The 13,172-nt window shown below is 56.2% G+C and overlaps 1 protein-coding gene across 1 annotated transcript in view; it reads right to left on the bottom strand.

Moving 5' to 3' along the window:
- CDH4 (cadherin 4) overlaps positions 1 to 13,172 on the bottom strand; it is a 500,399-nt gene that overhangs the window by 125,932 nt on the left and 361,295 nt on the right. The window contains exon 3 of the mRNA XM_038572777.1: positions 6,156 to 6,382. Within this exon, the coding sequence (XP_038428705.1) occupies positions 6,156 to 6,206 (51 nt within the window). The 5' untranslated portion in view covers positions 6,207 to 6,382. The remainder of the gene's footprint in view (positions 1 to 6,155; positions 6,383 to 13,172) is intronic.

Here is a 13,172-nt window from a genome sequence, read left to right as displayed (position 1 = left end):
TCACCACGTCCCAAATACCAATCTTCGTGCTGTTATGGGCTATTCTTGGGCCTTTGCATTTTCATTTAAACATTTAAAGTCATCTAGGGGCAGCTGGGTGGCCCAGCTGGTTAAGCATCCAACTCTTGATTTTGGCTCAGGTCATGATCTTGGGGTTGTAGGATCGAGCTCTGCGTCATGCTCAGCGGGGGATCTGCTGGAGATTCTCTCTCTCACTCTCTCTCTCTGACCTCCCCCCCTTCTCTCTCTCTCTCAAATAAATAAATAAATCTTTAAAAAAGGTTAAAGTCATCTCTCTGCCCTTCTATAAACTAGTAGACAAGCAAAACATGCTGTGATTGTCATTCGTGTTGGACCGTTGAGTCTCCAGGGACCTCTGGGTGGAACTGACGTCACCACGGCACCAAGCTTTCTGAGCTATGAGCAGAAGTTCTGGTTTTCAGGGTCTTTAATTGTTCTCAACAACACGTAAGGGTCTTATAAAGGTTTCGCCAGATTTATTCCTGGCTGTATGATCATTTTAAATGCGATTGTCATTGGCATCCGGCTCAAATTTCATTTTCTAGCTATTTATTCCTGGTGCGTGGAGGTGCAATTGCTTTTGCACCGAGCACTCTTGCTAACTAACCTCACTCACCCAGCCCAACAGGTTCTCGGCAGATTATTTCGGGTTCTTGACATTCACAATCCTATAAACTACGCACACCGCCGGGTCTGTTTATTCTGACTCCTTTTCTCGCCTGACCTCAGCGGCTTGAAGCTCTGGCATGTGACGGAAGAGCAGTCTCGTGCTATTTCGGATGTCAAGGGAGGCTCCGAGTATCCCCATCGCACCCTGGCGGTGTGCTGCACGCCCTTGACGAGGGTAGGGGTGGTCCCTTCTTTTCCTAATTTGCTGAATATTTCATCCTGAATGAAGTTACATTTAACAACCGATATTCAGGTGGTCACGTGGTGTCTGCCCCTTATTTTGTGTTGAATCACAGGTATCCGATTCCAGGAGTTAGAGCAGTCTTCTGCTCTCGGAACGGACCCGTGCAGCCACGGTTTGTCCTTTGCAGACACGGGTGCACTTGAGCTTGTTAGTATTTTGCTCGGGTGTTGTTTTCATCGATTTAAGAGCAGCCTGGTGCACGGCAACCCGCTCCCCTCCTGCCCCTTCGGAGTTCTCGCCGGTTCTGGCTGGGCACCTGTTCGCCTCTCTGGACAAGTTTCTCGGGATGAGCTTTAAGTCCTCCCTACAGTTGGGGTAGCGCTTCACGCGTGGCCGTGGCCGTGGGGCGCGGGTCTGAATTGAAAGGTGTTCGTGATAACGGAACAGTTGAGGTTTTCTGCTCCTGTTGGTCTTGGTGAGCGGCATATTCCCAGAACCTTGTCACTTCGGGTATGTTCCCAAGTGCGTCGGCATTGACCGTCCGCCACGCACGGCAACCGACCGCGAGGCTGCTCATCACGCCCTGTTGTCCCTTCCGATTCGGATCACGGCGGTTCCTTGCTCCCTCTGATCGGCTCGGGAGTTCAGAGGCTCAGCTGCTGTCCTTGGGAATCCTATGATTTTGATTCCATTACCTTCTCCTCTTGCGTTGACCATTTCTTTCTTTCCACTTTGTTCTGCTTCGTTTCTTTCCCTAATTTTTTAAATGTTTAGACCGAGGGCTCCCACCCCCCTTCTGTTCTCACGAAGGTAAGGTGGGCCGCTCCCCTGGGCGTGACCTTGGCTCCTCCCGCGCGCTCTGCTCAGAACACTGTGCACCCTGCATGCGGTTTCCTTCCTGCGAGGCCCGGGCAGGAGGCTCTTCACTCGACTTCCAAATCTACGGGGGCTTTTCGGTTACCTTCCTCCTTCCTTGCTCTGATTCTAAGCCTGAGGCTGGAGATTGAGCCTGCAGCCACGTGTCGCAAAGGTGCTGGGCATCCCTGAAGGTCACGTGTTCGCAGCCGTGCTTGGTTCTGGGTTTCGGAGGGGAGGCCAGACTCATTAAATCTGTGGGCCGAGACTTCGATTTCCTTGCTGGCTGTCCGTCTGCCGGCTCTATCGGGGACTCAGAGGTGTGTGTGCTAATTTTAACCTTTCATGGAATATTTGTTTATTTCTCCTTTTAGTCCTACCAGTTTTTGCCTAAGTATTTTGAAGCTGGATTATCAGGTGCACACAAATTTAGGACTCGTACATTAACAGAATGCCCAGCTCCCCTCTGATGAGAATTGCATGGTGTTTTCCCCGCGTCTTTTTACTCTCAACTTTTCTCCATCTTTACACAAAGCATATTTTTAAAGGCACTTTAAAAAAATATTGCCTAAATCTGCAGACTAGAAGAGGTGAAAACATTTGAACAGGACGTGCACCCAGGAGGCAGGAGGGCTTAGCTCTCCTTTGCACGGTGCTGGGTCATTATTAAGTTACCCGGTGAGAGCATAATGCTTCCTTTGCAATCACGTTAGAGTCCTGTGAGAATCCCATGGGAAAATAAAGACGGTATTATGATAGATATCTTTTTATCACGTTAGTACAAGGCCTTTAGGTCACTCCTCAAGTTCAGATTTACTTATGACTTGAAATGCCATCTACCTTGGCCAGGGCTCCTTGTGCATCTCAAATTGATCGTGTCTACCACTGTGACCTGATGGTGATTTTCCAAGACCTTGTACAGGGGTCTTTGTCTTATCTGAGTAGTGTATTAATTCCATTTCCATCATCTTCCAGGGCATGTGAGCATCCTGGATTCTCTGGCTCCATGATCCTCTGGCTCCATGCATGCTTTCTCGTCTGTCCTGTAGCTTACACCTCACGTAGCATCTCACCCGCCTTGCTCACAATTATTTGTATCTACTTATTCTTTTCATGGCTTTTCACTCTAAGCTTTCATCTCAAAGCATCCTATTTCTGCCTGAAGAACATAACCTATAGCAGAGTCTCTTGTGGTGGTTCCTGAAGGAGACTTTCACTGGGTAACAAAATCCTGTGTCTGTCACCACCCACCACCTTCTGGTGCCCATCGTCCCTTCGCCCCTTCGAGAAGCCAGCTCCCCTATCATCGTTGTACCTTCCCTGGAGCTGGCTTCTGTTGGATTTCAGATCTTCTGTGTGACTTTGGTGTTCAGACATTTTACCATAAAATGCCTGTTGTGGACTGAATGCATGTGGCCTCAAATTCGTATGCTGGAACTTGTGCCTCAGGGTGATGGTGTCAGGAGGTGCAGCCTTGCAGGGTGATTAGGATCAGAGGAGGTCATGCCAGATGGGATTGGTGCCCATGAGTGACACTCGAGTGTCTGCTTGCTGCCAGGTGAGGATTTAAGACATCAAAGGCAGCAGTCGGCAGGAGGCCCTCTCGGGGACCTGACCACATTGCCACTCTGGTCACAGACTTCCCGCCTCCAGAATTCAAGGAATCCATGCCTGTTGTTTACAAGCTGCCCAGCCTACAGTGTTTCCTTCCAGCAGCCTGAATGTGTGAAGACTGAGCCTAAGTGCAACTTTCTTCATATTATCCCACGTAGAATCCACGGGGCACGTTGAAATGATGCCTGGAGTCTTCTGTCATTATCTTTTCAATTATTACTTTGGCTCCATTTTATCCCCCCCTCATATTCCAAACATACATTTTTGGGGACCTCTTGCTACTTCTCCAGCTTACTCTTCCTTCTGTATTTTCCTTCTCCTTGTCATTTAGCCTGAATATTTCTTCTGACATTTTCTGCTTCACTAAATCTCTCTTCAACTGCATCTAATCTGCACATATATCTACCCATTGAGCTCTTTTGTTCGTTGCATTTTTCCATCTTAAAATTGTGCAATTCCTTTCTACTCTTCTTTAAAAATCTTGTATTCAGTAAGCTTAAACACTGTAAGCATAGATATTATAATTTCCTATGTCTGATAACTCCACTACCTGTAGCTACTGTGTGCCCAGTTATTTTCTGCTGAGTGCTAGGCATTGTTTATAAGAGAAGACGGGTATAATTCAAGGCCTAGTGAGGTACTTTCCACTGGAGAAGATTGACATTTGATTCTGGCAGGTGGTCGGGGATGTCAACAGTATGGTATTACATTAAACCTTTTATAGAGAGCGACATTATTCAAAGGTTGGCATTGGTCTTTGTAAGGACAGACCAACTAAGTGACTCTGTCTCACACAGACCCTCCTTCCTGTCCCCAGGAACAACCCTGGGGAGGGTCCAGTGGCTGTGATGGGCACAAGACTGAGGGTAGGGACCATGCTGATGGCAGTAGTAAGAGCTGCATCCTTGCAGCAGGGCTCTTGTGAGTCTACAATCTGTATGACACATAACCTCATATAATACCTGTGACAACCCCACTGTTATCCTATTTTCCATATCAGTAAATCTTGGTGTGGTCAAGTGACATGTCCCAAAGCATCAGACAGTAAATTAAAGAAGATTTAATTTAAACTGTAACCCAGGGCAGCCAGGCTGCTTTATGGTGCTGGGCTCAGTCATACCTAGAAAGCCAGTTTTCACTCCTCTCTAGAACACTGATTCTTCCATTCAGCATAGGGGCTGTGGTCCCGTGACTCAGTGTCCCTAACTGTAAAGTGGGGACAATGAGAGGAGCCACTTACAGATGTTTTGAGAGCCAGAGGGGTGGATACCTCCTAGGACAAGGCCTAGGCAGGGTCCTAAAAAGTCAGGACAAGGAATTCTGAGTTTGAAAGTAAGAAGACACAGGGAGTCATCAGGTGACCTGAAATGAATAGAGAAGGGCTGGGTTGGGCGGGCTGCAGAGACTCTGCCCGCCACCTTTCATGCACGCAGGCATGTGGCCCCACAGTACCCCGCATCTAGACTTGCCAGGATGGCCTGAGTCTGGGATGCAGATTCCTCGCCTCTCCTTTTGCCCCTTGGGTGCTTGTTGGGCCAGCCTGACGTGGGGCTGGAGAGGCACTTGTACTGAGGACTAATTGCAATCACCTTCCAAGAGGATCAGGGGATTAACTGCATCAGAAATCGCTTCATTAACATGCCTAACAAAAGGTGTCATTATGTTTTCAATTAGTACCTTTTATCTGAGGACTTCCACAGGCTTTAAGGACCTCTACCCTCTGCTCTGAGACACGTATTTTCTCCACTGCAATCAGGGATATAAGCCTTAACACTGGGGGCCAGCCTGTCAGCCCCTGGCCCTGCACCTGAGGGAAGGGGTCCCCCCATGGCCCATGTCCCAGCCACCCCAGGGCCCACCTTGCTCATTGCCTTCTCACCAGCTCGTGGCCCGTCATCATCACCCAGGAAAGAATGGAAACCACCATGGGACCCTCCATCTGTCCTAGGGTCTCAGCACCCACATGGAGAGACTCGCAACATACTGCGGCTCTGCTAAGGGAAATGGGCTTTGAGGCCTGGGTCAACATAGCCATGAGGGCACTTGACGTCCTTCCTGGGTGGATCAACTCATTGCCAGAGGGGAAAGCTACCCACCAGAGTCACCACTTTCTCTTCTCTAACCTAAACCACCTCTGTTTTGTTTAAAAACAAGATAACACAAAATACAGGTCCCTGTTCTCCCAAAGGGGATTCCTTGGAAGCCCCGAAGAGGGTTCCCTGATCCGCCGGCTTGGGAAACTTGCAGACTGTCTGCCCCTGCGGTTCATGAGGCACCGTAATTGTGTGAGGCGCTGGGTAAATGTGCAGGAAGGAATCTGACCAACCTGGTCTAACCCTTTGCTTCCCAGGGTCTTTTCGGAGGAATGCCCGGGAATGCTGTAGAAGGCATTGCTTCTCGCGGTGCATTCTCTTTGCTGACCTGATGCACCTCACATCACAGTAATTCTGAGGGTCCCGAGGCCCCCTGTTCGCTGCAAGGTTTTCTGCTTCCCCACGGGCTGACCCCCAGGCAGGGGGCAGTGAGCAGCTGGGACTGGTCATGAGGACAAACAGGGCTGCAATTTCCTGCTAACCTGCCAGCCCCACACCCGAGGCCAAAGCCTCAGGCAGGAGAGGTTACAGAATTTGGGGTGCCCAGGGAGAAACGGGTAAGAACAATTAAGACAGTCAAGATTGTGCATTAAACCGGGGATGGGGCCTCAGGAAGCTGGCAGGTCAGAGGTCCTCTGGGGCCAGCACAGCCCGTTGAGGGTCATGGACCTAAGGGAGGAAGGATCCTCCCCAAACCCCTGCATGTGGTCACATCTTACCTTGTGTGCGGAGCGGGCTGACGAGGGCTGGGCCACCAGCAGCCGCACCATGGCATCCCATCGCCTGGCTGTCTGGCGGTCCCACGCGGTCACGGTGAACGCCACCTGCTTCGAGGGGATCCGCAACTCACGAGTGGCAAAGACCGTCCCATCTGCCTCTACTTTGAAGTCCACGCTGTTGGTCTCATACTGTGTCCCCTTGGTCCCCAGACAGCTGCTGAACGTGACTGCAAGTGGAAAAGGAGACAGGGTCAGGACCGGCCTGTGGGCGAAGGGTGGCGCAGGTGCTCGCGTGGTTGATTTTAGCTGCGGGTTCTTGATCTCCGAAGGAGCAACATGGGGAAAATAACGATTTAACTGATTTTTTGACCTTCAGGTATTGTGTTTTATCTCCCACGTTCAGGGAATTAGTTATTGGCCTTCGCAGAAGGACATAAAAAACCCCGCGGCTGGCTGCTCGGCGTCTCCGCACGCCCTCCTCCCTGTCCCCATATCCCCGAATCCAACCCGAGTCTGTGGGTTGCACGGCGGGTGCACTCTGCTCTGCCTGCAAACGACCCTGGCCCGAGCCCCCGAGCCCCCGAGCCCCTGCAGGCCTCATGCCCCAACGCCCCCACGGATCTGTTTCCACCCCAAGAAGGTTAAGTGCGTGGAAGGAGCCGGGAAGGCAGCGTTCGGTGTTCCGAGTGGGAATCTGCTGTGCTCTCTGGTGCATTTTATTACTCAAGGACCCAACCTGATGCCCGCAGGCTCTGTCGGGGCAGGCTGGGCGGGACCCGGGGTCATCGAGGGCCTTCCCGGGGACCGGACACGGGGTGGGTCAGGCAGCGGGGTTCCCGACCCTCTGGTGCGTGCAGAGCTTTGCCCCCCGTGCATGAATTAGGCACCGCATCGCCAGCCCCTCCTAATGACTCTACCGTCCGGCCACTTGCAACCCCTGGGCTGGGAAAGACACCTCAGGAGCCGCGAGCTCACCGGGACCACATCAGTGTGTTTTTGACACAAGTGCTTTTGCAGCTGTCGCCAACGCCACGGTAAAATGAGAAGGCGCCAGCAGCCGGTGTCACATTCCGCTGATAGAAACGATAGATAAAGTTACCTAGTATTTATAAAAGTGTGGGTATCTCAGCAATTACGGTGGGAGGATTGCTTTTTTAAGCAATTTCACTGTCACAGCTTACATGATTTAATTACTATTTATTCCAGAAACTAAAAAAAGTGCTTCACTGTTACATTTGATGAAGTGTTTTTTTCCCCTGTGTTCACCTTTTATTGTTGCTTGCCTTGAAATAATAAACGACGCGTACGTCCCGCATCTCACATACTTCACTGCAGGCGTCTCCCGGTTACCAGCGCCTCCCACTCGAGGGTTTGGTGTAGAAATGTTTTCAAACGTGAGGACGCCCGGCGTTTCCGCCCTGTCCGGCCTGAGAGGAGGGAGCGCCACTCCCTGCCCCCCGCCCCCACCGCGTGCACAGACCCGGTCCTCGGACACTGAGGGCACCCGGGGCTCGGGCGGGTCGAGGTTCCCTGGAAATACACCCCCCGCCGACGAGGGAATAATTGCATTTCCTTTCAAGTGACAAGAAAATCCCACGCTGCTCTCACTGTACGACTCGCCCCGACGGCAAGCGAATTAAAATCAGCAACAAACTGAGCAGATCAATCATTCCTGACACCTAACTGTCACGGAGAAAGATAAACACGACGGTTTGGGGGATGTTGGGAGATGAGCACAAAATACATAAATAAGCTCCTTTGTTGTCTAACCGCAAATTTCTAGTAACACTAACGGCCTTGGACAGCGGCGGGAGGGCTTGCGTCCCATGAAGATTAAACGTAGACGCCGCCGTAGTCACAGGGTTTGGTGACGTCTGAGGAGGCGGTGGTGTGGCCCCGGCAGGGAAGGTGCGGCGCCGTCCACAGGGACCCTCAGATGACGCACGTCCCAGGGGGGCGGGGGACACCTGCCAGGACAGCGGGGATGGTGCCATCGAACGTGCGATGACGCCCAACCTGTCACCAATCACGCCCTTGGGGTAAAGCGAGCGCTTCCCCACACGGGTGTCCACAAGACCTTCGCGGGCTTTAAAAGTCGGCGTCCGGGCAGCCCGGGTGGCTCCGCGGTTTAGCGCCGCCTTCAGCCCGGGGCCTGATCCTGGAGACCCGGGATCGAGTCCTGCATCGGGCTCCCTGCACGGAACCTGCTTCTCTCTCTGCCTGTGTCTCTGCCTCTCTCTCTCTCTTTCTCTCTCTCTCTGTGTCTCTCATGAATAAATAAAGAAAATCTTAAAAAAAAAAAAAAAAGTCGGCGTCTTTCCATTCTGAAAGGCAGGGACCTGGCCAGACCCAACGGGGTAGGCCCTGGGGAGGCCGCCTCTCCCCCTGGGGACCCGTTCAGACACATGAGAAGCCCCATGGCCATTTGTCACCTGGTGTGTTCTGAGGAAGGGGTCGGCCAACCAACAGGGCGCGTGGGGCCATGCAGGTCTCAGGGTTCTGGGAAGCCGGCTCCGAGCGGCCCAGAGCACCTGCTTCTCCTGCCCGGCCTAGGCCAGGGTGCTGTGGGCACCGAGCACCCACGAGCTCCTGCGCAGGCCAGGCTGGCCCGGGGCCTGAGAACGGCCTCCACCCCGCGTGGGACAGGACCCGGGGCCGCGCGATGGCAGCTGTGGTCAGCTTCCTGGGAAGCAGTGGGACCCCAAGGCCCCGCCGGCCCTGTGCGCCGCCTCTCGCACTGCATCCCTGCACCTGTCTGGCATCCTCTGCTCCCTGCCTGTGTCCGCCTGCACCGCCGCGCGTGAGTGCACGGCCGCTGTCCTGCGTCCCACCGTGGCCCCCAGGGCCGAGGATGGCGCCGGCAAACAGTCACTACGGAAGGAGGCGAGGCCTCCCCACGATGCCCCCACCTGGAGCTCCGGGCCATGAGGGGAAGGCGGGATGTGGCCCACCCCGGGCGCACCATCTCCCCCAGCCCTGGGGGGGCCGCGGGGTCTGCAGGAGCCGGGCAGGGCGGGACAGAGCATCCCAGGCTGCGAAGGCCAGCAGCCCAGTATTAACATGTTCAGTCAATACTTCCCTTGATGTGCTCGTTTTTGATCTCGTTTCTCCCTTAGTTTTCAGAAAAAATTAAAGTCCCATGAGATTCTAGAAGAAACGCTTCCCTCAATGTTTCACATGAAACCAGCAAATGCGGAGAAGCTCCTGCCCTGATTAAATTCAGGTTGTGCATCTCTCCTGCCTCCAAGCCTGGCTCCCGGGGAAGCGACCCCCCTCCCAGGCCCCGGGCGCCCCACTAGGCGCAGCTGGTGGGCAGCGGCCTCTTTGGTCTGCAGGTGAGGAAATTGAGTCCCAGAAACTCTTAGCACCTTCATGAAGCTGGTGAGAGCTGGAGGTGGGGTGCTGGAGGTGGGGTGCTGCAGGCCCCTGATGCCACGCCGAGCTGCCAGGGGGACTCTCCTTTTTTTAAAAAAGATTTTATGAATTTATTTTATTTTTAAAGATTTTACTTATTTATTCCTGAGAGACACAGAGAGAGAGGCAGAGACACAGGCAGAGGGAGAAGCAGGCTCCGTGCAGGGAGCCCGATGCGGGACTTGATCCCAGGACCCCTGGGGTCACTGCCTGAGTAGAGGGCAGACACTCCACCCCTGAGCCCCTCAGGGGCCCCAATTTATTTATTTTAGAAAGAGAGAGTGTGAGCGGAAGGGGCAGAGGGAGAGGGAGAGAACCCTAAGCTGACGCCACACCCAGCACGGAGCCCCACGTGGGGCTCGATCCCACGACCCTGAGATCATGACCTGAGCCCAAACCAAGTTTGGATGCTTAACCGACTGCGCCCCGGCGCCCCAGGGAGACTCTCCTACGTCAGCTCTGTGTGCATCTCCGTCTCGAGAGGGAACCTTGTGCTGCTGTTTGGAGAAAGCAGCCCCGGTGGAACCCGCGCCCGGTCTGAGGCTCGGCGCCCCAGGCCCCGGTGAGGCGGCAGGCCGTCAGCAGCCCCGGGAGTGGAAGTCGCTCGGTGGGGTAGGTGCCGGCGGGGGGCGCCCCCCAGCTGGGCTCCCCCGAAGGAGGCCGGCCGAGCTGCCTCCGGGTCCGGGGCCGCGACGCGGGGTGGCGGCGCTCCTGCTGCACGCGGCTCCGGGGCTTGCTAATTACTTCCATTAGTTTTAAACAAACTTGACAAGAGACAGGAGTCCTGAGAGATACGAAATCCAATCATTTAAGTACACACAGCAGCGGCCCCGCTGCCTCTGTTCCCTGGGCGCGGCGGCGCAGCCAGCGTGGGGGCCGGGGAGCCGCTCCGTGGGCAGGCCTCATGCCGTCTGCGCGCCCGAGCACCGGCCCCGGGGCCCCGGGACCCCGACCGCATCGCCAGTGACGGCCGACGCCACTGCACCGTCCGTCCCTGCCTGCGTGTGTGTGCATGGGGGGGGCACTGCGGCCATGCCACGTGGCCCAGGGCCCTCTGGGGTACGGCTTGCACCCAGGTCTGTGCTTGACAAGCTGCTGCCTCTCTGAGCGTCCTGCGCGTCCCCGCTGTGGCCAGGACCAGCCTTGCCCGGCCTGGCGCATACGGGGACAGGCCCCGGGGAGCCACGGCTCTCGGCCAAGGTCCCGCAGGTCATCATTCCGCAAACATCCGTGGTCCGTGGGCGGGACACCTGCCCGGCACCCAGACGGCCTCATGGCTCCAGGAGTCTCCAGAATTTCCCAGGAAGGTCACAAAACCCCAGAATGTCGGGCCCGGAGGCACCACAGAAACGAGCTACTTCAGCCCCTCGCCGTACAGAGAAGCGAACTGAACTCGCAGGGAGACCATTAATCACGTTCGGGAGCACGTTCATTTATTCGGGTGATTCCACAAGCCCTCCCTGAGCCTCCGAAACCCGCGGGGCCCAGCGTCGTGACGGAAGCCAACCTTCTCCATACGGGCCCCGGGCACTTTTAATATTTAGTTAATTGATGCCCCAAATGCAAAGCGCGCAGCGAGCCAGACTATCACATTTTTCTTAGAATTTCGCGCACGCACAACGTTTGTAGCTGGTGCCAATTTCACGTGTGGAAACTGTCCTGTTCCAAGCGCTGGAATGTGGGGGTCGGGCTCCGGCCTCCGGTCAGTTCTGAAATCCGGAGATCGTAACGATTTGATACTCGCCGTGTGCGGCTTCTTTCATTTCTCCAGGATGGAAAACGAACAAAAAACTCGCTTAAAACCTTGTCCCCGCCTTGGCCCGGGCCTTGCTGGCTCGCTGCGGGCTGGCGACAGGCCTGTGCAGCCATGCCCGTCCGCGGCGTGCGGGGCCACATCCACGTCCCGGGAGGGGACACACGGCAGCCCCCTCGCCGGCCGTGCTCCCCAGTGGGAGGAGCGAGGTGGGCGCCGGCGCGGGGAGCGGAGGGCCAGGGGCGCGGATCCGCGTCCTCACGGCAGCACCTGCCTGACAGTGACGGGGCGCCGGCTGTGTCTCCTCCTGGGAGTTGCGCCGTGGTTATGAAACATGCCTTTTTGTTATTTTTCTTTTTGGGTGAACTGAGAAGGACAAACGAGCCCGAGGTGAGCTCGTAGCTGGGGCCGTGCCCAGGGTGAGTTCGGCAAGGAGTCGGCCGGACTTCCTCCTTCCTCCTCCTTCCAGCCATCCCTCCTCCTTCCTTTCATCCGTCCATCCTTCTTCCTGTTCATCTCCATCCTTCCTTCATCCGTCCCTCCATCCACCCATCCATTCCTCCCTCCATCCACTGTCCCTCCCTCCCTCCATCTACCTGTCCATCCCTCCATCGGTCCATCCCTCTGTCCACCCATCCATCCCTCCACCCGTCCATCCTTCCCCCTGTCCACTGTCCATCCCTCCGTCCAGCCTCCCTCCCTCCTTGCATCCGTCCTCCCTCCCTCCCTCCCTCCCTCCCTCCCTCCCTCCCTCCCTCCACACCCTCCTCCCCCCACTCCCTCCCTCCCTCCACAGCCCCTTACCCATCCATCCTACACTCCCTGCATCTCCCAGGCACCGTCCAGGTGCTGGGGAGCCGGAGGGGGTCGGGGCAGCCCCGGGCAGCAGGAACTTGGAGTGAAGATCAGGTTGGAGGGAGGTGATGAGCAGGGGCCCTGGGGGCACACCCTGTGCTGAGTGACCTCAGCGATGCCTCTTCTCCCTGATTCTCCACAGTGAGACCCCCCGCAAGGGCCCAAGTCTCAGGGACGAGAGCCCGAGGCTGGAGCTGAAGGGTCAGTGAGGCCGGCCAGGTGGCCACCACTGGTCCTGCTGGGACGGCTTTCACCACGTCTTCCCGCTTAGGGCCCTGCCCCCGGGGCAGCCAGAAGGTCAGCAGCTGGGTGCCCAGGGCTGCTCTCACCCCCGACGGCCTATCCCTTCCCTGTTGGTCGAGCGCTCGGCGTCCACACACGTGGCTCCCGTTGCCTGTAACACCCTTCACCCTTCAGGAGCACGTGCACCTCCTCCGAGGAGCCTTCCAGCATTCATCTCAGCTGAGAACCCCCACCCCCCAGCTCATTCGTCCAGTGGCTTCCCGGGGGCCGGGGGCACAGTGCTGGGCAGCAGCGGCCCCCTCGTCTCGGGCATCTTCAGAGATGCCAGGAGGCGGTGATCATGAAAAGCGGACGGCTGTCCGGCGGGTTTCATTACGTGGCCAGGCGTGCTGGCGGTGCTCGTGCGGCCCCTCGGGGGGCTGGGTCACAGGCCTCACGCCCGCTGCCCCCCTGCCTGGAACCTCAGGCCGCCCGGACCCTTGCACGTCCCCCAGCGCTGTTTCCCGGCCTGTGATTTGAACACAAACACGCTGCCCTGCGTGTGTCTCCTCCACGTGGTCCTACGGCCGGACGTCTGCCCACGGCCACAGCCACACCAGAACCAGCAGTCCTGCTTGCGGGGCGCAGGAGGCCGGGCCGTGGAGACTGCGCACGTCCCCTGCTCACACACTGGGGAGGGGCTGCCCCGTGGGGCTGGTGCCCGGGAGCGGTTAGCCCGAGCGGGGCCGCGCGACGGTGCCTCTGGGGCCAGG

This window comes from Canis lupus, chromosome 24 (assembly GCF_011100685.1).
Source record: "Canis lupus familiaris isolate Mischka breed German Shepherd chromosome 24, alternate assembly UU_Cfam_GSD_1.0, whole genome shotgun sequence".
Classification (NCBI taxonomy): Eukaryota; Metazoa; Chordata; class Mammalia; order Carnivora; family Canidae; genus Canis; species Canis lupus.
The sequence above is the reverse complement of the archived record's forward strand: the minus strand, read 5'-3'. Positions and strand labels throughout refer to the sequence as shown.